Source organism: Coffea arabica, chromosome 7c, assembly GCF_036785885.1.
Source record: "Coffea arabica cultivar ET-39 chromosome 7c, Coffea Arabica ET-39 HiFi, whole genome shotgun sequence".
Lineage (NCBI taxonomy): Eukaryota > Viridiplantae > Streptophyta > Magnoliopsida > Gentianales > Rubiaceae > Coffea > Coffea arabica.
The window spans coordinates 2,944,423-2,969,320 of record NC_092322.1 but is presented as its reverse complement, the minus strand read 5'-3'; the positions used below and the strand labels follow the sequence as shown (position 1 = coordinate 2,969,320).

General features: G+C 38.9%; 3 protein-coding genes and 1 long non-coding RNA gene across 19 annotated transcripts; 3 read left to right on the top strand and 1 right to left on the bottom strand.

The window, feature by feature from the left end:
- Nucleotides 1-2,777: 2,777 nt before the first annotated feature.
- On the top strand, nucleotides 2,778-5,538 carry LOC113698707 (zinc finger protein CONSTANS-LIKE 2-like). Its single transcript, XM_072057149.1, has 2 exons — nucleotides 2,778-3,939; nucleotides 5,019-5,538. Exons 1-2 carry the CDS (start codon nucleotides 3,121-3,123, stop codon nucleotides 5,376-5,378), a joined length of 1,179 nt encoding a protein of 392 aa, XP_071913250.1. The 5' UTR covers nucleotides 2,778-3,120; the 3' UTR covers nucleotides 5,379-5,538.
- Nucleotides 4,711-12,672, bottom strand: LOC113698708 (uncharacterized). 16 transcript variants are annotated; one of them, XR_011817651.1, is made up of 7 exons: nucleotides 12,527-12,671; nucleotides 10,917-11,130; nucleotides 10,637-10,804; nucleotides 9,730-9,893; nucleotides 9,013-9,344; nucleotides 5,790-8,383; nucleotides 4,711-5,374 (listed from the first exon to the last, which is right to left on the bottom strand). It is a non-coding gene; the product is annotated as an uncharacterized lncRNA (long non-coding RNA). The 16 variants fall into 16 exon arrangements; XR_011817653.1 differs by lacking the exons at nucleotides 10,637-10,804; nucleotides 10,917-11,130 and having other exon boundaries at nucleotides 5,790-5,921; nucleotides 6,075-8,383; nucleotides 12,527-12,672; XR_011817650.1 differs by lacking the exons at nucleotides 10,637-10,804; nucleotides 10,917-11,130 and having other exon boundaries at nucleotides 5,790-7,441; nucleotides 8,127-8,383; nucleotides 12,527-12,672.
- A 3,410-nt stretch (nucleotides 12,673-16,082) lies between these two features.
- Nucleotides 16,083-16,427, top strand: LOC113698905 (protein GLUTAMINE DUMPER 2-like). Its single transcript, XM_027218861.1, has one exon. It carries the CDS (start codon nucleotides 16,083-16,085, stop codon nucleotides 16,425-16,427), a length of 345 nt encoding a protein of 114 aa, XP_027074662.1.
- A 7,910-nt stretch (nucleotides 16,428-24,337) lies between these two features.
- On the top strand, nucleotides 24,338-24,658 carry LOC113698903 (protein GLUTAMINE DUMPER 2-like). Its single transcript, XM_027218858.1, has one exon. The coding sequence runs from the start codon at nucleotides 24,338-24,340 to the stop codon at nucleotides 24,656-24,658; it is 321 nt and encodes a 106-aa protein (XP_027074659.1).
- The last annotated feature ends 240 nt before the right edge of the window (nucleotides 24,659-24,898 follow it).

The following is a 24,898-nucleotide window of genomic DNA, read 5'->3' as shown; positions in this document are numbered from 1 at the left end:
CAGTCACACTAAACGTATATCATCACTATAGAAATGTGTAGTGTTTTAGTTGTGATTTTGATGGTTACAAGGCTGATAGAGGCCCTTGTGAAAGGGTTTAAAACTGGCTAATGGTAAAAATAACAATAACAATAATAATAATATAAAAAAGCCCGCATCACCATGTTGATCGCAAGAGTAGTACTGTACTAGTAAAAGAGTTGCCGTAACAGCAGGCTGCTGTAGACCTGCAGCAGCAGTAGTAGTCAAGTAGGAGTACTTTTCATCGGACCCAAAAGCCATGTGAAGCGGATCAGTTGAAGAGTACAAATTGGAAGGCCCTCCTCCTCCTCCTCGGCTAAACTCTAAAGTCCGAGGCGCTGGCACTGTTGCTACTTGCTTGGCCAAAACTTGTGGTTGAGGGCGTCGCTGATCTGCCCTCGTCCAAGGTGGTGCTGTGCCATTGGCTCGGAGGTTGTTTTGCCCTGTGGGCCTCGAAAGGGAGAGAAGAAGGTTTCGTCTTAGTCAGCTACAGTTAATTGGGTTGCATGACTCAACTGCTGCCACGACCACACTGACATTTTACCATATCCCTCCAATCATTCATTTTATCCACTCCCGAATAGCCCAAGCAATTTTCAGACAGCCATGCTGACTCGGGAGTTCAAGTGTCATCTCATCTCCGATGATGCAGACATTGGGACCTTGTTTATACCATGTTGCAGTAGAAATGCATGGGCGAGAGAGGGGGGGGGTTCATGGTGATGGGGGGAGGATTGAGAAGTATTACTGTACTGTTACCAATCACTGACTACCAGTGAACCACCCCAGAGGGAGGGCCAAGGCAAAGTCAATAGCCTCTCACGAAATCCTGAAACTGCTACTGTAACGCTGAAAGGTACTGGTAAGTTATCTAATTATGAAGTCAGACAAACAATTCAGCACAACGACAGTACATACATACGTACACAATTTGACTTGGGACATATATAGTATATACACAATTCTGGCCACATGCTTTTCTTTTATTTTCTTTTCTTTATTTTTTTTTGGTGAAATAAAAAAAAACACGAATGGAAAGCCAATGTACACTTCGTTTTACGTGAAAGTAGAGTAGTACTAGGTTTTTTTTGGTAATCAGCACAGAAGACGGTGGACTGCATGGCAATTGCGGGCTGTATGGGGTGGAATGAAACAGCATCTCCCCCTTTGCACGTTGTAACTCGTACTTCTTCTGAGATTCACGCTGTCCATTATTTTTTTTTACGCCTTCAGTTCTGGCACACGCTCTCCAGTCCTTCTTGTTAGCCAGGTTCTTCGAATTGATGAAGGTGAAAAGAGGCTACTGCTCGTATGTATCACGCCAACGGAAATATTCTTCACCATTAATGTGGTCAATAAAATTTTTTTTATCTATGAAAAAAATTTTAAATGCATTCGATTCTTAAACGAATTGAATCTCCCACTCTCGTCTGCGCATGGGAACCTGTCTAGGTATAATTTATTCGAACGAAATGTTCATTTATCACCACGTTCTGTTCTGTTCTGTTCTGTTTTAATTCTTGAAGAAAATGAGCTATTAGATGCTAGAATTATCGAGCTTAATTTTCCCCACAATGTCATCATAATTAGCTGATCAACGCTCGAGTTCATTTTCGCTCATTGATATACTGATTGATTTAACTTTTTCCCTCCCTCCCTCCCAAAAAAAAAAAAAGAGTAGTACTTCAGATAAACAGTATACATGTGAGTTAATGGAACTTTAGCAGTCACGTTACAGCGTGATCAAATTCACGGAGGAGGAGTTAATGGAACATCTCTTTACTTGTAAATTCGATCGGCCTTTATTGCACTTGTAAGACATCCTTATTTGAGTTACAATACCACCTTGGAAAAGAAACAAAAAAAAAAAGAAAAAAAAAAAGGAAGAAAGGCAGTAGTGTCTTAGATACCAGTCACGAGAACTTGGAGCAAATGTAAATTGAGGTGGCAAAGCCGCAATTGACCTCTGCATGTACGATGATATGCAAAGGCAGGCAGCACTCGCTGAGTTTCTTGCAGCACGTCATCTTACCGCACATATATCAAATCGTTACAATCACTTTTTTGATAAAAAATTCAAAAAAATGCAATCCAAACATAATTTAAATACTGCAGTCGCAATAAGAATACAAAATAAAAAGAGAATGTACCATTATGTTAATTATTACTAAGTTACAATACATTATATTAGTAGGCAGGCAGAGGGAGGAAAGAATTGAGTGATATCGAAGGAGGGAGTATAATTGTAAAATATTGAGTTCAAAATCTTTCACTTGTGATACTGAATAAAAAAAAAAATTATAAGGACAACAAGTGCTGTAAAAAAATAAATTTAGAAAGGCAAAAAAGGAACCCAAAAAAAAAACAAGTGAATTTATCCATATGATATAACTGCTGGCGTAGTGACTGAGTGAAAGCTGGGGAGCAAAGCGGTGTCGTGGACAATAAAATACGGAGCGCCAAGTGTCCGAAAGTCCACACCACCTGTGACTGTGAGTCAGATACAGATAGAGAGTCCTTTGGGCTTGGAAAAAAAAGTCTGAGAGATGAGAAGAAGAAACACTTGGAACAGAACAGAGGAGGACGGTCCTTTGATCCCTTTCCTTCCAGGCGGTCCTCCCCACAATACCAATTGATTCCAAAAGCCAAAGGTCTGTAGACCCCACATGCCAAACCCCACCCCCCCCCAAAAAAAGCCCCCAGGGGCCTCCAGAATCACAGCCAACCACAAGATAATAAAACAACTTTTCCAATCCACTAACTCCCCGCCACGTGTCGCACCCACGGATTCCCTCCCCCTCCTTGTCCTTTAGGGAGGACCTTTACTTGGTTGGCAGTTGCCTTTGCCCTCAACCTCAACTCCAAGTGTGTTGTTGTTAAGTGTCTTCAAACACCTTTCCCTCTTTTCATCGAGCAGTGCTGCTACCCGCACCCGCCACCCCCATCCCCAGCGGAACTCAGCCCCCATTTCATCTCGATGCCACTCCTTAGCTCCTGCTGAACCACAACCATACCTTCCCCTCAGAGTCTCAGACACAAACCAGAACCATTCTCTCTCTCTCTTTACCATTTTTTTCACTCCAAACAGCATAGAAAGCAATGCTGAAACAGGAGGACACCAACGGAGGCGGCGCCAACACCTGGGCCCGGGTGTGCGACACCTGCCGCTCAGCGGCCTGCACCGTCTACTGCCGGGCTGACTCCGCGTACCTCTGCACCGGCTGCGACGCTCGCATACACGCAGCCAACAAGGTGGCTTCGCGCCACGAGCGCGTGTGGGTGTGCGAGGCCTGCGAGCGTGCTCCTGCAGCGTTTTTGTGTAAGGCTGATGCAGCATCCCTCTGTGCAGCCTGCGACTCAGACATCCACTCCGCCAACCCTTTGGCCCGCCGTCACCACAGGGTCCCCATTCTGCCGATTCCGGGAACCCTTTATGGACCCCCGGCTACTGATCCCGGGGGATCCATGATCGGGCAAGATACAGAAGATGCTGATGATGGTTTCTTGACTCAAGATGTTGATGAAACCATCGATGAAAATGATGAAGACGAAGCAGCTTCTTGGCTGTTACTTAATCCCGTTAAAAACAACAGCCACCACCACCACCACCACCAAAACAACAGTAATAATAATATGCTATTTGGTGGCGAGGTTGTTGATGAGTATCTGGACCTAGTTGAGTATAGTTCATGCCAAGAAAATCAATACACTAGCCATCATCAGTATAGCAATCAGCAGCAACACTATGCTGTGCCTCAGAAGAGTTACGGAGGAGACAGCGTGGTCCCGGTTCGTTCCGGAGGAGCAAAAGATCAGCTGCAGCTTCAGCATCAGCATCACCAGAGTTTTCAGCTGGGATTGGAGTATGAAGCATCAAATACTGGGTATGCCTATCCAGTATCTTCCATGAGTCACAGCGTAAGTTTTATTCTTATGCATTATTATGCCGTCGTTAACTTAACAAGAGTTTTGCTCAAAGCGATGCGGCTTTACTTTGGTTTTCTGCAATACCGTTTCCTCTTTTTGACTTTGCTCCTGAGTCAACACATACTCATTTGTTTACTCGAAGACTTCAGCTTTAACCTTAGGGGCCGGCTAAATTTTATATTCTTGCAATTTAACCGCTGTATAATTAATTGGGCAAATTTGTTCCAAGATTTTAAACCTTCAATTCATATGATGAATTCTTCTTCTTCTTCTTCTTTTTTGTTTGCGTGGGAGAGAAAGGGGGGGGGGGGGTGGCGGGGAGTCGTTGGGGAAGAAGGAGGGAGTACTTGAAATTGCCACTTAGACCCATATTTAAGGCTTGGTTAAAGTATTCTTTTTGTCCCACTTTTTAAGTGCTATAAGAAATATGTGAGCAATAGATGAATTAAAACTTGGATACATATACATCCATTGGTTGAAGAAAAAAATTCTTTCTCTGTTGTTTACTCCGCAGTAGTCAGCCCTACTCTTAGAGTCTGGTAATCAAAACCCAAGCCAAAAAGGGGTAATTCAATTCTACCGTCGGGTGTCTTTTTTTTTTTTTTTTTTTTTAAATAAAAGCATGATGGGTAGAAAGGCAATTCAATGAAGGGATAAAATTCTATGCACAGAAAGAAGTACTTTTAAGATAAAAAAAAAAGTAAAACAAGGACTATACGGTATGATCCTAGCCTAGATTTTTTTGGACACAGTATGATAGGATTTTCTTGCAAAATAAGCGAGCACAAAAACATTTTCCAGTTCAAATCTCTTCTTGCAAGCACAGGCTTTGTTTGAGAAGCTTAAGCCAGTACTTCTCTAAACTAGTCAGTGCTTCAAGAAGCTTGAACAACTTGGGATTATGGTCCAAAGGAATGTTATTGCAAATTTTTGTTCCCGACCCCTTTTGCCAGCATTAAGGTACTAAATTGACTTCCTCAAAAGCAAGACTCCTTTTTAAAGGAACATTTTGCTTCAGCAATATTTACAATTGAAAGGGACCAATGCCGTGTTTCTGACTACTATCTCAGGTTTCAATCTCATCCATGGATTGTGGTGTAGTCCCAGAGTCTACCATGAGTGATGTCTCCATCTCCCATCATAGACCACCCAAAGGAACCATCGACCTTTTCGCAAGCCCACCAATTCAAATGCCACAGCAACTTACGCCAATGGACAGGGAGGCCAAAGTTCTGAGGTACAGAGAGAAGAAGAAGACCCGAAAATTTGAGAAGACGATCAGGTACGCTTCAAGGAAGGCGTATGCAGAAACCAGACCCAGGATTAAAGGTCGATTTGCAAAAAGAACGGATGTTGAAGCTGAAGTCGATCAGATGCTTTCGACAGCACTAATGGTGGAAAGTGGTTATGGCATCGTGCCATCATTCTGAATCCAGAACGAGAGAGAACCAGAACCACTTCAGAAAGAGAATTGTATTTAAGATGTCTAAAGCCAAGGTTAATAGGGTGTCTTTCTTGTTATAACTGATCATAGAAATGTGCTTTGTAATTTTGATATTGCCTTCCTCAGTGCCTACAGCTTTTGAGTAATCCATGATACATGCTCTTATTATTAGCACTAATGCTTTTTTGGTGCAAACACATATCCCATGAGGTACATTAGTTACACTTAATTCTGAAACAAAAAGCCATACATAAATAAGGAAAACTAGAGTCGGACTAGAATAAGTTTAAGTGTCCATAGCATAAAGGCTTCACAATAACGACGGGAGCAAGTCTAGCCACAGGAAACAGATGAAGAACCTTTACAGCTAAAAGCCTTGGGCTCTCAGAAAGCTTACAAACTTTTTAGTCTGCTGCAATGTAGTAATGAAAGCAAGCACAATCAGCTTCCTATAGACCTCATTCCTTCCAAAATAACACCTTTATCATCAATTCCTGCAAGTTGGTCCCAGATTCTATTTTTGTACTCACTGGCCCAAGGCAAAAGATAAGCAGAATATTAGGTCCACGTCTTAAAAATGAAAGGGAAAAGTAGGTGGGGATATTTCCTGGCTTGAAAATTAGAACCCAAAACCCCTAATTGCATTCTATGCTTAATCAGGCAACAGTAATTGAACTCTTACTCATAATATGGGTGGAATGAACATCCAAACAAGCCCCCTTCTCCCCGCCCATTTTTTTGTTTCCTGGACACTAGCAGGGGAGGCATCCAAAGTTGATTAGCCACTGCTTGCCATGTCCCAGTTCCCAGTATTGCAGCGGTTAAAAAAAATGCAAATATCATCTCAAAGTTTTGCACTACCTATGTCTCATTCATCAGAGAGCATGGATGCTTAATTGATTGCAATATAAATCACATAGACATTGATATAGACAAATAGGCAACTAAGTCTGTAGCCTTGAAATTGAGGTTCACCTTAAAATGCCGATGATGCTTTTAAAAAGAATATTGCACTTTACACTTTTGTGGCATTTAATTGTAAAAAAAAGCAAACAGGCACTTTCTACCTCACATCATACCTCAACAAAGCTATCAGAGAGGTGTGGGCTTGTTTTGGTAGCAAAATTTATATCCTTGTTACTTTCCAAGATTGTCAGCTAGAAAATGGCTCAGCAATTTATCTTTAAGATCCTGCTTGATAACTGTACCTATTTAATCAGTAATCGTTCCTCACTACTCTACTTGAAGCTATGAATGGTTTGAAGTAACGTTAAAAATTAGATCCTATTACGACATTCACTGGATAAGAGAATTTTCAGCACCCAAAAAAAACTGATCAAAGAAATAAGATAATGTGGTAATCTAACAGTGAGGATCTAAGTTTTGAGTGACAAACCCATATATTGAAATATTTGGCTTGTCACTTATACTACACTTTATTTGTAGTAAGAAATCTTAATTAAATCCTATCATTTCTCGAAATTATGAACCATTTTTTGTTGCTCCACTAATGCGAAACAGCAAGCACCTCTCCACCTGGTGAAAACCACCAGTAACACTTCATTCATAAATGGTAAAGCAAGGGATACCAAACAACAACAGCAAGAAATTCATGATAATTGAAAAGCTTGGCAAAGAGTCTGGGAATTAGTGAAGTAGATCCAAATTCAACTTGTCTTCAACAGATGAGGAACATAAAAACTGAAACAAATAAATAGATCATCAGAGGACAATAGACTAGTCTAGAGTATTATCCACTGGTCAGGCAGAGTTAGTTTCCAAAAATCAAGATGTTGAATAACATGGGAACTTTATGCTTTTGTGATTGTTAAGATATAAAGAAAAGAAACAAAAGGAAGTTCTGGAAAAAGACAACTGAAGCAATTACGGTTGTAGAAAACTTTGTGGTTCCAGACCTTGGTACCTGGCATGTACCACATATACCATCAGACATGCCTCTACCTTTTTGCTTTAAGACCATTGCAGATCCATCACAAATTAAGTATCTCTTTCTGCATTGCCATTTGCTGGACATCAATGCCTTTTTCTCTATCAGGTAAGCACATAAAGAACAGGTAAAGACACTCGAACACAAATTGTGAATTCAAATGCATACTTCAAATATGTTGGAATCTATAAAATTTTACACCACCTACAATATGATGCTTATCCAACATGTCTACAAAGAGATATTTAGGTGTACAATCAGGCCTAGTAAGAACTATTGTATCTGATTGAATCATCTATTGAAGCCAAACCCCTAGTTCTGTCAACATTTTGAGTGCTTAGTTTTTCTATGATCATAAGCAGGTTTTTTTCATTTTCGATTGAATAGTTGTCCCCATGCTTCATTTGCAATTTCACCAAAGGGTCTGACAGATATTTCCAGAAATATTAGAGACGCTAAACTACTGAATTTGGGTGGTCATCACATTTGTATTGGCAGTAATTGTGCACATACTTTTTTAACTCTATCACGTACATTGTTGTAAATCACATGCATACTTACAACAGTAATAATTCCTTAATCCATAGATAAACCTAAAACAAAGTCAGAATTTATATACGAGCATTTAAAGAACTGCAAAAAGTTTAAGTTAAAAAATTATTAGAGCTGAAATTAAAGGAAAAGGGAGATGACAAAAGGGTGTTAAGATGAAGCTAAAGCCAAAAAGGGTCAGACCAAAAAGCTTTAATGTGTAAGACAAGAAGTATAGACTGTAGTAAAGTATACCCGGACATAGAATCAAGTCCAGCCACAAAAATTGGAATTGCAAAAGACGCTTTAAACTGTAGGTGAATTAATGCTCTGCATGACTTCAGTTATAACAATGTTCGAGTCCAGGTTCAACTTTATGCTTTCTTCAGTTTCTTTCCTGCCATGAAGCTTCATATAATTGAATGAAAAACTTATTCATTCATAGTTTGGTGGTCCCACTGCCTTCAATCAACAAGTAGTTGGCAATTATTCTCTTCCACTGCAGTAGTTGTCTGCACTTGTGTAGCAGACAAAGGACATCATAAACAGAAGGAAAACAATTATCAATTCTCACATATATTACAATTAGGGATCAGGATTTGATTCCCAAAAACTAACACCGTGTTTTAGACAAAGTCATATTTGTAATTTCAACTGATTGAGAAGAGCAGGAGACGAAAACTAAAAAAAAAGTAATTGTAGGAGCACGAGCCGTACATCTTTAACTAGTGCATTGCGATTTCAATGATGTAATCATTGCTTAAACAAAAAATTTTAGCATATCTTGTTGAACCTTCAAGAAAGTTATTGAACTATTCCTTCAAATTTTCCAAATGCCACCAGAATTTATCATTTCATTCATATCATCAGCAGAAAAAACACTTTGACAATCAACACCTGCTGGACATTATCTGAAATATTCTCACTTACTACAGTCTCTATCCCTATCATTGAGGCATAAGCAAACAAAGGAATAAAACATGTCCTAGAAAACTTTTTTACAAAAAAAAAAAAAAAAGTATCTAAAGGAAATGGATGTTTCCTATGTCTCATTCATCAATCTCATGCATTTGCTTCGAAGATGCAGTTCATTATTACCTTGACAGCAAGGTGGACGTATATAAATAAATATTAGCCTCACCCTTGGTCTGCCATTCATTGGATTTGATGATTACAGAAAGCATATTGCAACTTGATTCTTCTGGGCATAGACTCAAAGAAAAAGTGAAAAGGTGAGTCCTCCCCCAACAAAGAATATATATCTGTTACAGAGGTGAAGGAGACTTCGTCTCTCTAAGCTTAATAAACAGAATATGCCTTAATGTCGATAGCGAAAGATTTAGTCTTTTCGCTCTGAGTCATCCTGATTCTTGGAAATATTCACTCTAGTGGTCTTCCTGAACATAGGTACTTTTTTCTTTATGTAGCAACCACCAATGCCAAGTTTCTCAGTGCCATGTCATCAATCCTATCCTAACCAAGGCAAATTTCCAGAATCAGCAAAAAAAGATAGTTTGAGATATTTGCTACTCAAATAATAGATATGTCACTGAAATATATAAGAATCAACCAAACTTAAAAGATCCAGCTGATAATTATCAACCATCAAACAAGATAAAGGACTTTCAAGAATGGTCAACGTCAAAGGACTAGGAAGTATCATCTTAGACTACTTGATTTCCAAAAGAAACACAAAGCTTCAATTCAGGACCATTTTGATTAAGCAAACTAAAGGCATATTACACTTTTCACTTTTTAGGTGCACCGTCAAAAAGAAAAGGTAAAAAGAGCAACTAATACCCCAGCAAGGAATAAATGGATGTCATGCAGCTAGAAGATAGGCTTTAAAGCTGGACACCTTGTATGCACTGTAACTATCCTAAGAGAGGCTCAGCTTCTGGACTTGAGGTCTTTCCTGATACTTGTGCGCTTTATGTATCTATTTCTGTTCTGCCATTTGGTGAACAATAGCATCCTTCTCCAACTTGTAAAGCAAACTCTGCGTTTAATGCAGTGTCAACACTGTGGAAAGGATTGATATATATCAATTAAAAGCCCCACAAAAAAAGGGAAAAAAAAAACTAAAAAAGGATGTTCAGAAAACCAAATGGTAGGTAAGAAGTTGCAAAATTGGTTACCAGTGAATTAGGACTTAATATTCATATTTTAGGAGTATTATAAACTCTAAAACTTATTTCAACCATGTATCCAAAGGTTAAAGGCTCCATGGTCAAATGTATTGGTTACTCGAGAGCAAGATTTAAATCAATCTCATCAGCGGCTAGATTTTTGGGAAGTAGGACCAAATCGATCTCCTCTTTCAGAGAGAGAGAGAGAGAGAGAGAGAGAAGAAAAGTCAAGGTTGTGAGATAGATCTCCACTTAAATAAAGAACTATTCCATTTCCACATAATCCATTCTCTTTGCATTTCTCATTTTTTTCATTTTATTTTGGGGGACGGACAAAAAGAAAGGAAGCGGTAAAGGATGAGTGGATGACAAAACCTTGTATGAACCAGTTCTTTACAAGAGTAAACATGACATAAACATTAATACCAAGACAAGCATCATGAGAATGATGATCTGGTGTATGAAAGTGCATCTTGCATTTAAAAATGATGTCAAGCATCTAAATCCTATCCTCCCACACCAGTATTTCCTTGTGGACGTCAATTCCTAAACAAAAAGCAATCAGGAGCAGGTCCAGCCAAAGAACAAATGGCACCACCAACTGGACAACAACTCTGTGGCTCTCGAGCTTGATACCTATTATGTGCTGCATATGACATACCAAATTGGCTTGGCACTTCCACTAGTGCTCTTCTATATCCAGAGACGCTTTAAGGATCACAATCCATTCTCCCATTCGCTGAAGCATGCTTCCTTTACATATCATATGCACTGAAAAAAAGATTCTTGAAAGTGCAGGAAGTCCTATTCCAGTGCCAGAAAGACCAATAAGTAATAAAGAGCATACTCCTTTAAATATCCTTTATCTAGATATGGGGCAGAGTCGTAGAATAAGCAAGAAGCTTTAGAAATTCACCATATTTAACTCCTGATATTCGTAGTCAGCAATCAGACACCAACAAAGCAGGCAACTCTAGCATTGCTTTCAGGTGCAAATCACGCATCTTCAGTTCTTATATAGAGTTAAGCATCATACTTGACTCCCATCACCCAAGTGCTTAGAATTGGAAGCTTTAGTTTATTCATTCCAGATCCAGAATCACTTATTGGGTAAAGAAAAGCTAGAATCGCTGATGGACAGAAGTATGAAAGTGTTATCTTGGGGCATCAAAGCCACACCTTTTTAATCAGGGAATAATTGAGGAGAAAAAGAAATAGAAGACAGTGACATATTTATGGAAGAGAAATAGAGAAAGGAGATTCGGATTGTGCTGATGTAAAGATTCTACTGCATGATTGTAAGTTCATAACTGCAAGTACAATAACCAATTCTAGATGAATTGAAGTTTTCACTTTGAGACGAAATTGGTACTCCAAGCCTTAGTGTGCAGTTTCGACAACCACTTTTTACCAGCTAGATTTCCATAGTGATTACTATGTATTCCTGAATTACTACCAAATTGAACTAATGATACCAGGTATTTTGAGCTAAACAGCTGCAATACAGAAATCAGGATCAACCACACAAATTATGATTGCATTTGAGTATACATGAGCAAAACACTGATCCTGAAGTTTTAGATACTCCCCGTGTGCCAATCCTTTCCTTCCCCAGGTGTCTAATTCATCAACCCCAGTTGTTGGCAAAACCTATCCACAAAGAAGCCAAACTTACAAGGCCTCTGCAAACCAGGTGGTTCAACCAGCCAGGAAGTCAGGTTTAGCGATGGACTAACATGATTATCTGTTAGCAATAACATCTGGTTTTGAGAGGAACGTGGGAAGAGGACCCTACCAATCATATTTAGGCCCTCCTTTTTTAGAACAATCTGTCTTTTCTACGTGTTTAATAGACTAGCCAATCTACTTGTAGGTTTTCATTTCAATAATTTACCACCAACAAAAGACCCAAGTAAAGAAACAACAGCGCTAAATTAATTTTTGGACTAAAATCTTGAGATCCCTTGAGAGCTAGCATTCATAATTGGCAATTTCATGTGCATTCAGATCTAATCATAGATAATGCCATGCAACACATAACTAGTAACTACTAATAATATAATAACATAAAAATTATATTCATCACTTGGTTCCAGAATTTGCATATAAATATTAATGGGCCTGAAATGAATGTCCAGAAACATGCATCCATCAGATTGCAGAAGCCCCCATGAACACTCCCATTTTCATTTCCAATCTTGTACATGAGATAAGTAAAATACCCGAAAATCCTTTTTTTTTTTTTTTTTTGACAAGAACTTGTATTTTTCTGCACCTCATCTAGTCCTTGTCCTCCTCCTAGTCCTAACCTATTATTTACGGCAGAGTTCCGTCCACTTTATCCCAATTAAAAAAAATCGTCAAGTTCATTTGCAATTTACAACACTATTGGGAAATAAAAACAAAATTAGGAGTTGAGGCTGCAATCAGAATTTAGTGAGGTGCACGTGAATTTGTGGTTATGCTGGACAAGAAGACTGACCAGCTGAGAAGTTAGTAAAGTTTAGCAGAGATGCTACCACTCACCGGCGGAAAGACGGCGGGGAATTTTTCCCGTTATCCGGGAAATTGCGTGACCAGCCAGCGCCGGTTATCAACATTAATATGCTGCTGTATTGGATAATCAGCGCGCAACATACGGAGATATGCTTCTCAGCCCAGCAAGCTGTAGAATTTTTGGTGGATTTAGCGTGGGTTTGGTCCTTAATGGGCCGAGAAACTCAAAACAAGAAGTGTTGAATAGCCTAGCAGGCAAGCTGAGTACCAATTTCAAAAAAAGCCCAGCACAAAAGTGCCATCTCACCAAAACAAAAAAAAAAAAAAAAACCTTGGAAATAAACAACATTGGACGGACCCAAAAGCTCAAAATGAAAAGTGATAGAAAGTGCCCCTCCGGGTTCGGTCCCGTGGTTGTAGTCCCAGTTGGGGAAGAGCCACGTCTAGGGATCGAATCCCGGTTCTACCGTGGCTGGTGACGCTTGGGGCAGGCCTCTCCCAGCCCGCAGTGAGATTAGTTGGGTCGTACGGTAACCAGTCCACGGAACCAGATACCCACTATGATGAAAAAAAAAAAAAAAAAAAAAAGTGATAGAAAGCCTTGCACATATGATACATCTCTAATAAAATTCAATTCTGTAGTTTCTGTCTGTCATGAATACCAGGACATTGGAAATGGCAAAAACTGGAGTAGATCCGATCTTGTAGAACTAGTGATCCAAATTTTGCCACATTTTCAATACTTGAATTAGTATGACGGTGTGATAGAATTTGGGTCACGAATCGACCCAAGCGTTAACCATTGAAAATTGGCATGTAAATTGTAAAAACGGAGGGCTGTTTTTATCCACCAAAAATATATATATATATATATATATATGGTGGCTTGCTAAAACTGTTCCTGGGGGACATTAACAACATTTTCTCCGCATCCCTCAGTTGATGAGAATCAAATGTAATTCTTTGGCAGATTCGATTCAATTCAACTAGCAGCATACTTTCCCTATAAATTCCGTTGTGCCTGTCTCTTTCCAGTCTGAAGAAACCTTCCTTCTCTAGAGTCTAAAGTCTCAGTCTCCCAAGTTCCACCACCGGAATTTTTAATTCCATGCAAAAGACCCACCACACCAATTCGCTTTAACATTCATCATTTCCATCCTTTTAATTTTCGGTTTCGGTTCTCTTGTACCACCAATTACCAAAGCCAACGTTGTGTTACATGGTTTTCCAGTGCTAATTCTCCAAGAACATGAATTGATAATATGAACTCGAAGGCGACTATACGAAATAGCTGTGTGATTGTGACTGGCGTGTGTATACTACTCAAGGTTCTCTCAGTGTAGCCTGAAAATCAGCATGTCTTTTGGATTGAGTTGTGGGTTTTCCTTAGGTAGTGTATCTACATTCGCACCTCGATGAGTCAGTTTCATTAAAAAGTATAACCTGTTAATAAATGTTAAAATCGTAAAAAGTGAATAAAGAAATTGGATATGTTTTAATTGGTTTCATCCTAATCCACGAATCTCTTCTCTGCTTCTCTTTCCTTGTATTCCTCAACAAAGGTAACAAAAGTAAAGCACTTATGTCTAAGAATGGTAGAAAGTTAGTACCCTCAAAAATCTCTCTTACCAAATTTTAACCTGTATATCTAAGTCTTTTACTAAATTTTTTCTGGTAATCCTGCAGATTTTAACTTCCATCATGAATCCCTCTCGATATTAGGTTCATATTATTCATTGGATACACTCAAACTGAAATTAATACATTAAAAAGATAAAAATTGTAAGTTTGAGGATTTGAGGGATGATAAAAAAAAGAAGAGAATTTGAGGGTCAATTAATAATTATTGTTGGACCATAAAATTAAGGCACAACATATGTCATGCCTGTGCGCCTTACTAATTATGCCTGCGTGCCTTAATTTTATGTTATGTTTGTATGACGGGTATCGAGTTTCGAGTTTTTAGCATTTTTTTTTATCAAATCTTATCGAATGGATTATCTATCGATTACCCCTCCTCAATATCAAATTCTAACCAATTACCCATCCAACTGTCATCTAATTGGATAACCATCAGATCGAGTACCAATGATATCGGATTTAACCCTACCCACCCATTGTTATTCCTAATTATTTCCAATTTTTCTTCTTCTCCTGGCTCATAATTGGTAGGGAATTTGGCAGGCGGTGTTCGTGTTCAATTAGCTCAGGCTTCCTTTGTTGCCGCCTGAGTATTAATTAAAGAGGATACTTGAGCCAAGAGAACACGTTTAATGGGGGCCAGTGTTGGGGTTTGGTTAGAAAAAAGCTAAGAGCCCATCATGCAAGAAACTCGCGGTCATTTTCGTGGCTCAACGAAATCAATTTCACACTCATTCTCCCTTTCACTTGCCCGTTGCTTCATTCAACTACCGCTGGTCTTCACAACCTCATATCACCAAAATACCCTTAGCCCAAACCCTGCTCCTATTAATCACGGAGCTTGTGCCTCAATGGCCACCAAAAAGAGACTATTATGTCAAGAATTCGAATTTCATTTATAGTGAAAAAAATTTAAAAATAGTGTCACAGTATTCTTTTAATTTAGTCGAGTTCATATATCTGCTAATTCCTTACACAATTTCTTTAGACTCCCATTTTCTGTGGAATAAGATGAATTTGGTTATAAAAAATGTTATCGTTACAGTCAAAATAAAAAAACCCCGCTACGATCACACCAAGCCATATTTGCCGTTGGTAATAATTTGAGAGAATTAATTAATCTATGAACTTTTCTAGGTGCGGAAGAAAGAAGAATTTTATCTACCTCCTCATCACACTGTCGGGTTTGTCTAATTGCCAACGAGTATTGTGCACGATGTTCTCGCGCATTCAACTAAGACACAAACAAACAAAAATAAAAAGTAATCACAAATCTTTAATTAAGCTACCCAATATCATGATATAAAAAAAAAATTGTTGATTGATTTTTCGAACGGGGTTTAATCATTAACTTTGTTAGTACGCAGCGGTACTCTTGTCACATATTCGATTCTCGCCTTAAACATCTCTCACTGGTATTTAACTTTCGGATTACGTGCTAAGTGGTATTAACTCTTGGATTCTCAATCGGAACATCCAGAATAAGACAATGTGGATTAGTTAGTTTATCCTTTAAGGCTCAAAGTTAAACTGGTTGCTTCAAAGTCATGGTGCATGGAATAGAAATAAAATCTTGAGATAATAATTGATAATTAATTAAGAGAGGGCAAATGAGGAAGGCAGCTAGCTGGTGAATCCAGCAGAGACTTGCGGCCCAATCTATTCTCTCTTCGAGGAAGGATCACCAAAAGAAGAAACAGCCAAGCACAAGAAAGAATCCCACTTACTCATGCAGGTCATTTTTGGTAATTCACTGAATCACCCATCCTAATCCGAACCCATGCACCGTAATGGTGATTCATTTGCCCTGCCCTGGTGGCCTATAAATTATACGGATAAATACATGCGATCTCCTCTTGATTGCAAAATTAAAGCTGCAAGAACTCTAAGGCAAAAGACATCTGTAGACAAAACCAAAAACCAAAAAAAAAAAAAAAAAAAGAAAATGACCCAGGAAAACAACTCCACTTCCGCTCATGTCAACTCTGGATTATTCAATCACTGGAATACACCTCTTCCTTACCTCTTTGCTGGCCTTGCTCTCATGTTAGGGCTCATTGCATTTTCTCTTCTTATTCTTGCCTGCTCTTACAGGAATCCTACTACTACTACTACTACTCAATCCTCAGGCAACAACGATGATGATCAGGAAAAATCAACGAGGGCCGCCGTGCTACGCCCTGATGAACCGGAGCCCAGGATAGTCGTAATCATGGCCGGAGATGACAACCCCACTTACCTCGCCAAGCCGACCACTCAGTCTACTAGCCACTGTGATCAACAAGTCTGAGAAGAAACATGGCTCTGCTTGCTAGACAGTTTGAAATCACTGGCATATTAGATTTGTATTAGAATCCGTTCTTTATTATGCTAGTTTTACCTTTCACACACGCGGCTTCTTTGTTCCATTTACTTGTTCTTTGTCAATTTTTGGTCAGCCAAGCGGGAAAATGTAAATTTTTTGGTGAGCAGAAAAGCCTTATTGTCGATTAATATTGTTCAAGAATAAATTAATTCTTGAGAATTTATTGAACAAAATTTAGTTGCTTTCGTCGTCCAATCATGCACACATGGTATATACAATAGCCTAGCCAGCATCCGGATTGGATGAATATGCATTAATTATTTCGCATGCATAAATATAGCTAGCTGCTGATGAATATCATGAGAAATAAATGACATGTAAACAAAGTTAATTTCTCATGAGAAATAAGAATGGTTTTATTGAAATTGAATTTGCAATATTCATTTGAGTAGTAGTAGTAGTATAACAAAGTCTATGAAGGGGAAGGAATTAATAAGGCTGTGGTTCATTTTCTTTTTTTTTTTTGTTTTCTGGGGTCCTTGGAAAAATAACTCTCTTAATTCTGCTTTGAATTCAAGAAGATTCACGGCTACTATTTCAGTATATTTTCCAGAAGAGGAAAAATAAAAAAAAAAAAGCTAAAATGAGCTTATCTAATAGTAGTATAATACAAGAAAAAATGGTTCGCCCTTTCACAATGATGAAACTTAAACCGGCGCGTCATGTATAACGAGTCAACTACGGTTACATTTTCCGATTAGGCCAATGCTTAGTTGATCTTTAATCTCTATCAACGGGATTGTTTATGATAATGTATGTATAGACTGACTGGGTCAATCAATTGTTTCCCAGATGAGATGAGGACCCAAGTCTTGAGCGGGAAGACGAATGATACATTCCTGCGGAGACCCACGACCTTCTTTAGGTCTCCGGCGGCCATGACTCTTGACAATCATGGGAAAATATGACTTGACCAAAGCCCATAGCTAGCCCATAGAAATAATCCCAAGCCACAATGACCTGTAATTCCGACAACATATTCTCATCTGTAGTGAAGTGATGATCATCAAAATTGAACCGATTCCAAAAAAAAATTGCTATATATGACTGTGTCATCATATCCAAAATTTGAGTTTGATAAATTGGTTACACGTCAGATATTTTCTACATCGTAATCAACTAATTAAGCTGCACTTCCTTGTGAATTTTTTCATTTTTTTGATCTTAAAAATACTACTAAAGAATACATATAGCCGGCCATCAGGCGTAGTTTACATATGCTGTTTTATTTTTGGGTGATCGTTAATTCTAGTTGACATTTAATCTCATCTATGTATTATCTGGGCCGACGTTAGGATTTGAATAGCTGAGAATTGAATCAATTTTCCAATGCCCAAAAAAAAAAAAAAGAAAAGAAAAAGTCGCCACATGAGTAAGACGTGGATTGCCACCGGTCATGAACAATTCAAAAATTTGCAAAATAAATGTAGTTTTGTTTTTCCTTTACGAAACAAATAGGATTAGTTTTTTCCACGCTGATAGTGTGTACGTTGCAGTCAGTCAGTGTTGGATGAATGTCAGTTATATAAAATTTGAATTTGAAATTCAACTTTTACATGCATGTCATGAATTCATCGGTGATATGATAGTGTATATACTGTCAGTGTATATAATATTTATTCAAACAAATAATCGTGGCTGCTTATAAAAGAAAAAAATATAAGACCTGGATCACCTCTTTCCGGTTTCACCCTCATATCTTTTACTAATGCTCATGAAGTCAGGGTCAATATCTTCGCCGAAAACTTAATCGTGACAGCAAGCAAGTGATTCTTCCAGCAACTTGTGGTGACATTCTTCTTACGATGAAATGATCCACACTGTTTGCTCGGAAACTTACAGATGTCTTAGGTATCACACGTATCACCACCATCTTTCTTTCTTCTTGTTTCAATCAATTCTTTACAGCAACGTCGACATTTCCATTGATTTCATCCTCGAGCAAAGAAATGTCCTCGTTTTCCCTGCTTATTCTTATCTTAAGGTAGCCGTTTCAACTTTGAGCACCCGGCCACCGTGTGAACCTAAGAGATATTATAGTATTATATTTCTCAAAAAAGAAAAAAAAAAACAAATTTTGGGTGGGTCAGTAAAAGTTATTCGTCATAAAGCATCAAGAAACGGATATCAATATAGAATGATAGTGGGGAATTTTAACTGTGATGCAGCTGGTCATGATGGAAAAACACCAAAACATAGAATATAAGCTGGCCTCTGCTTTCTACGTACGGCTGGGGTCTAACAACGTTTGACTTCGGGTGCAAGTGATTAGTATTCTAAAATGTTAATGGGAGTAGGTTGGTGGGGCGTGGCGTCTCGGATGTGTAATTTTTGGCTGTACTTTAGTGAAATATTTGGGTGGTTTGGTTTTGGAGAGGAGTTGGTTTAAAAGGGGCAGGACCAACCGAGAGAGAGCAAGTAAAAAGGGTGCGGATGATCTCGATGTTTTCTTATTCCAAATCTGAATCAAATTAACGAGTCTAAAAGGAAAAGCATCATTATTCGTCCACAATCCACATCGTCTTTCTTAGTCAGTGGAAGACATGAATAAGTATTGTAGCTTCGTCTGTTTCTTATGATTTTACTAAGGGTCCGTTTGATAACATAAAAAAGTGTTGAATCTGAATTTTTTCAGACATTCAAATGTTTTAAATGTTTGATAAATAAAAATCTATTTGCTGAACTTGTTAAGCAGTGCTGAACCTGTGTGTAATTTTTTCAGCACAAGAATCCTAACTGAATGCTTAATTCTGATAAGAATCAATAGAATTACTTCAACTACCTTATCTTATCTACTAAATCTACCATTGTTTGTTAATTATGTTCAAAATTTTTATCTAATTAAACAATATAATATTCTCTATCTAACGATTTTTAGTTTCTCTTTTCTCCCTTTTTAATGACTTTCATATCTTCTTCATACTCCTCATATAATATATTTCATCTTTTATATTAATTTGATTTAAAAATAAATATTGTCATTTTCATACCTAACAATTTTAAACTAATTAAATCATAGATTCTATTTCTTTTTTGAATGAAAGGATATAAGGGCAAAATTGTCAAATTAAGCTTATTAAGCATTCAACTATAAATATTTATCAAACAGCATAAATAGGTTTAGCATTAAAATTTAGGCATTCATATATTTTTTTTCAGTGCTTAAAATTCAGCAAATTAATTGTTTCAGTATTTAGATTTCAGACTTCAGAATTCAGATTCAGTTTTATCAAACGGAACCTAAATCACACGTTTTTGTAATTGGTTTCTCGACGGACGGACGTTGATGGTTTTTGACCACCTCAATCTAATGTACATTTTGCTTTCTGTGGGCAATCGGAAGGGGAGAGGCATATACATTTTTGATGATGAAAATCTCACCAGGCCACTTCATGGTGTGAAATAAATAATTCTTGTAATCTTGCAAAACATCTCATATGAGTTTAAGATAAAATGTCCAACTCCATGCTATGATATTTTGTGTTGGATATTTTTCTCTCTTTTTTTTTTTTGGGTGAAAATTATACTAATTTACTTGAGTTTGAGGTAGTATATATAATTGATTGTTGTCACCTTCTTTTCTCCCACGTGAGTTTTAAAAGCAAAAAGAAGACATGAGGTTTGTTTGTGATTACGCATATCTATTGTTTGTTTAATAGGCTATTACGGGAATCATTCAAAATGGAGATGAAGTGTTGTAGATCTTCTCCCTTACCATTCCTCACTTGTAACAACATGAGTTTCAGATTTTCACTGCTTTAACAGAATTTCTCAAAAAAAAGCTCATTCCAACAGCTGTACTCGTAGAGCTTCGTGCAGGCTATTATATATGGTATACACCTTGCACTATAAAGCTCTGCTGGAAAGGGCGAAAGAGCAAGATGTGGAAGCCCTGCAGGCACATTCAGCGATCCAGACAGAGCAGGAGAGATTAGATTGTCAAGGGGAGGACTGTTGTTGAGTTGCTGGGCCAATTGTTGTAATAGAATGAGGGGGAGAAGGGAGTTGGCCGGGTTGGGACGTTGCTCCTATTCCACGCCGCCTTCGCCTTCTTTAGTGGGAGACATTGGTGATACTGCTTTTTTCTTCTCTGTCTCACCAATGAATCCCAGTTGAAAATCTTGGCCACTTCGGGCCCCCTTATCATCTCCTTGTGAGTAGTGGTCTTGCATCTTTTTCACGACCCTAATACACACAGCGACGCAAAATTGAAAAATCACTGGTGGATGCTCCAATTCCGCAGGCCACACTACCAGATACATACATCTTCTCTGACTAGTAGTACAAGTCTGATAATTATCTCTATGTGCTTGCCCTACAGCCTCAACACAAATTTGCCACGCCGTCTGGATGGGTAACATTACTGCGGATTTAATACGTTGCTTTCTAATTCTATCTTATTTAATGTATGATGCCAAGCCACCTAGTACCCACTTTGGAAAGAAAAAGAAGTGGGGTTGTTTTTCTTTTCTTGTATGATTCATTTTTTCTTTTTCTTTTTTTTTTTTTTTGGGTGGAAGTCTATTGAGAGTGAAAAATTTAGAGTGTCAGGCATCAATTAAGGATCCAAGTCCAAATCCAAATTCCTATTCCGATAAAATTACGCCACAAATTTCACCAAGAAGTGAAGTCATGACCCTTTCAATTCCAGTTACGCCTTGTGAGATGCTCTGCCCATTTGCCTTGTTTATTTTGAGCAAGCCCATTTTCCACTTTGTGCATGGAAAACCCTATAAACCATGTTTTAAAAAAAAGGATAACAAGTAGTTAATGTGTAAAAATGAGCACTTATATATGGAGTACAATTCAACTCATAATACATGAGCACATATTAAAACCCCTTGGGGTATGAAGTCAGCAAACTTGATACATTGTTACTCTGTCTTGTAAACTTATCCAAGTACTTAATTTGCTCCATTTCACACCGCCTAATGCCATAACTCGATCGTGGGTGCTTAGGGGGATTAATTAACATCAGACACTCAAGCTGTGAGCACAAATTTGCGATGTCCTACTGTCCTTCCTTTTCTTTTGAATGAAAAAAAAAACCAAAAAAAAAAAGAAATTTATGATGAATGGCTATTTATAATGAGTGCTATCCAGTTGTTCATTAAAAACCTGGATTCAGGGTTAGTAATTGACTTCTGATTTCATCGTTAAAAGAAAAAAAACAAGTTGTTCATTAAAAAGTATTACAACTTCTTATAGTCAAGCCTCTCATGGCTTGAGTTATCCACGAATTTACAATAATATTATGTGAACACTTTGACCTCAAAGTGCTTCTAGTTATACTCAGTAGTCATGCCGTGCAAACTTGTCTAATTAATAGTAATCTTCCTACCTTTACGAATTCTTCCATCCTCAAGTCAACCTAGTGTTTTTGGAGCTCGTTATAATATACAGGGAAAATCGTCCAAAACGTCCATCATATTTTATAAAATAACTTTTTCATCCCTCACTTTTAAAAGTGTAATTTTATGTCCCTTACATATTCATATCGGTCAAATTTAGTCCCTAACTAGATTTCCGATCATTTTTTTGCCGGAATCCATCACGTGCAAGGCACGTGATCATTTTTTAAGGGTAAATTTGTCAAATTATATTTTACATAATCTGATCTATAGTCCTCCACATTTTATAAAACAAATTTTTTCGTCCCTCACATTTTATAAAATGATTTTTTCATCCCTCACATTTCACAAAATGAATTTCTCCATCCCTCACATTTCAAAAAATGAATATTTCCATTCCTTACTAATTATGTATGTGTATGAGCATATTTAGTAGTAAGAGTTGATTAAATTTAGAACTCTATAGATGTAATTTGATTGTAATACTGAGGGTACGTTTGATAAAACTGAAATATGCAATCTAAACTTTGAATTCATTCAGTTGTTAAATATTAACTCTAATATATTTGAATACATATCACATTCAGTTACAAGTGAATATATAGTTTATCACTTAATTTTGAGAGCAAGTTTTGCCTAGAAAGAAAATTCAGTGCCACTTAATAAATTTAGATGTTTAATTTTTAATTATCCGTTAAATTTAAGTGTTGAATTGGATTATTAAACAAGGGTCTTAGTCTTAATAAATATCAAAATTTGGTGTATTTTTGCATGTGGTCGTTGTCTTAATACTTGCACTCTGTGCATTTGTTGTGCTAGTGCATGTATACGTTGTTGTACCGTGCAATTCGAGATTGAAAATTGTCGAAGCCCCGCATTGTATTTAATTGGGAAGCCGACTGAGATTAACGTCCAACCCACCAACAACAGGCCTGTTTGGAAGCTTGGTTTTTTACCAAGTTTGTATAAAACTAGTTTTTTAACAACTTTTGCTACAGGAACCCCAATAAACTTATCAAAGCTTTTAACCTACACACTTAAAATATCCAAAACACAACAAAAAAAAAAAATTCCCTTCCTCTTTTCTTCTTCTTCCTCCCTCACTACCACCTCCATTGCCGGCTCCGTCACCAATTTCCGATCCCGGTGCCGGTCTTTTTTTTTTCCCCATTTTTTTCCCTTTCCCCCTCTTCCTCCCCTGCCATCATCCTCCCTTGTCTTTTTTTTTTTTTCTCTCTCTCTTACGTCTGGCACAGAGAGGGGCGACCAAGAGGGCAGAGGGGGAAGGGGGAAGGGACGGCCAGGGGGGCAGAGGGGGGAGGGGCAGAGGGGGGCGGCGGGGGAGAGAGGGAAGGCGGGGGGAGGGGGAAGGGGCAAAGGGGGGCTGCGGGGGGGAAGATAGGGGAGAGAGAGGCGGCGGGGGGAGGGGGAAGGGGGCAGGGAGGGGGACGGCGGGGGAGAGAGGAAAGGCGGGAGGAGAGGCAGAGGGGGGCTGCGGGGGGGAAGGCGGGGGAGAGAGAGGCTGCGGGGGGAGGGGGAATGCGGGGGAGAGAGGGAAGGCGGGGGGAGGGGGAAGGGGCAGAGGGGGGCTGCGGGAGGGGAAGATGGGGGAGAGAGAGGCGGCGGGGGGAGGGGGAAGGCGGCGGGGGGGGGACGGCAGGGGAGAGAGGGAAGGCGGGGGGAGGGGCAGAGGGGGGCTGCGGGGGGGAAGGCGGGGGAGAGAGAGGCTGCGGGGGAAGGGGGACGGCGGGGGAGAGAGGGAAGGCGGGGGGAGGGGGAAGGGGCAGAGGGGGACGGCGAGAGGTGGAGTTGCAGCTGGGGGTGGTGGAGGTAACGGGGAAGAAGAAGAAGAAGAAGAAGAAAAAGAGAGGAAAGAAAAGAAAAAAGAAAGAAAGAAAAAGAAAAAGAAAAAGAAAGGGAAAGAAAAAAAAAGTTTTTCACCTTACAAAAACTTTTACAAAATTTTTCACCTAACAAAAATTTCTACAAAATTTTTTCAAAAACTTCTACAGTGCACTACAGTAAAGTTTTAGACAAATTCCCAAAAAATTTAGGTTCCAAACAGGCCCAAAATTTCGATTGGATCGATGGGTCTGCTGCACTGCTTAATTAATTAAAGATAAAATTAATTAGTTAGTGCGTCTACTGTAATTTGTGGGAAGCAAAAGAAACTTCTAATGCTAGCATGCATATCAGCAGCACCGAGAAACTCCTGTTCTGACCCGGAATCCGTAAAAGCACCAGAAGAATCTTTTCCCTGATGCCAGTGGCATTTTAGTACTTGCAATGATCGACACCACTAGGGAGAGAAAGTTGGCCTTCCTATAAATAATATATATATGTGTGTGTCGACACCTCTGAGGCTCTACTCACTGAGTCTTCTCAAGGCTAAGCCATATATTGGACAATCAGGATACCATCAACCGCATTTGAGTCGAGAATTAACTCAGTTAAAAAGAGGAAGAGTTTGCAAGAGAGAGAGAGATGGTAGTACCAGCTAAAACCCCTAGCTTTTGGCAATGGAACTCTCCGTTGCCATATCTGTTTTTTGGCTTGGGTGCCATGTTAACTCTCATCACCGTAGCATTAGTAATCCTTGCTTGTTCCTATCATAAACGATTCTCCAACGTGTCGGGCGGCGATGAGGAGAAGTCGTCGGTGAAGCCCTCAACCACCACTGCCGCTGCCATGACGCCACAGATTGTTGTCATCATGGCCGGTGATGAAAATCCCTCACATTTGGCAGTCCCGGTGTCTTCTCCGCCGGATAATTGCCCAGACGAACAGGGCCACCATCATGTTTGATCATCTTTTCGTAGAAAGAAATTTGGAACTCTATATGACTGTCCGACTAATGCCACTCCTGGATTTCTTTCTGCCTGCCATGCAAGTACTAAGCTTTATGTAGAAGGATAGATAAAAGCCCTATCCAACTCTCTTTTGTACTTTTCTTGTCTCTTGCTTAGAGTTTCTTCCGGATGTGTAAATTGAGGATGAGTGGATGTCACACAGTCACTACTGAGGGATTATAATGCAAGTGGGACT

What these genes read in the sequence shown, in the direction of transcription:
- LOC113698707 (XM_072057149.1), top strand. Translation starts at nt 3,121, where the DNA reads ATGCTGAAACAGGAGGACACCAACGGAGGCGGCGCCAACACCTGGGCC. An exon ending in TATCTTCCATGAGTCACAGC is followed by an intron (nt 3,940 to 5,018) that starts GTAAGTTTTATT and finishes CTACTATCTCAG; the next exon opens with GTTTCAATCTCATCCATGGA.
- LOC113698905 (XM_027218861.1), top strand. Translation starts at nt 16,083, where the DNA reads ATGACCCAGGAAAACAACTCCACTTCCGCTCATGTCAACTCTGGATTA.
- LOC113698903 (XM_027218858.1), top strand. Translation starts at nt 24,338, where the DNA reads ATGGTAGTACCAGCTAAAACCCCTAGCTTTTGGCAATGGAACTCTCCG.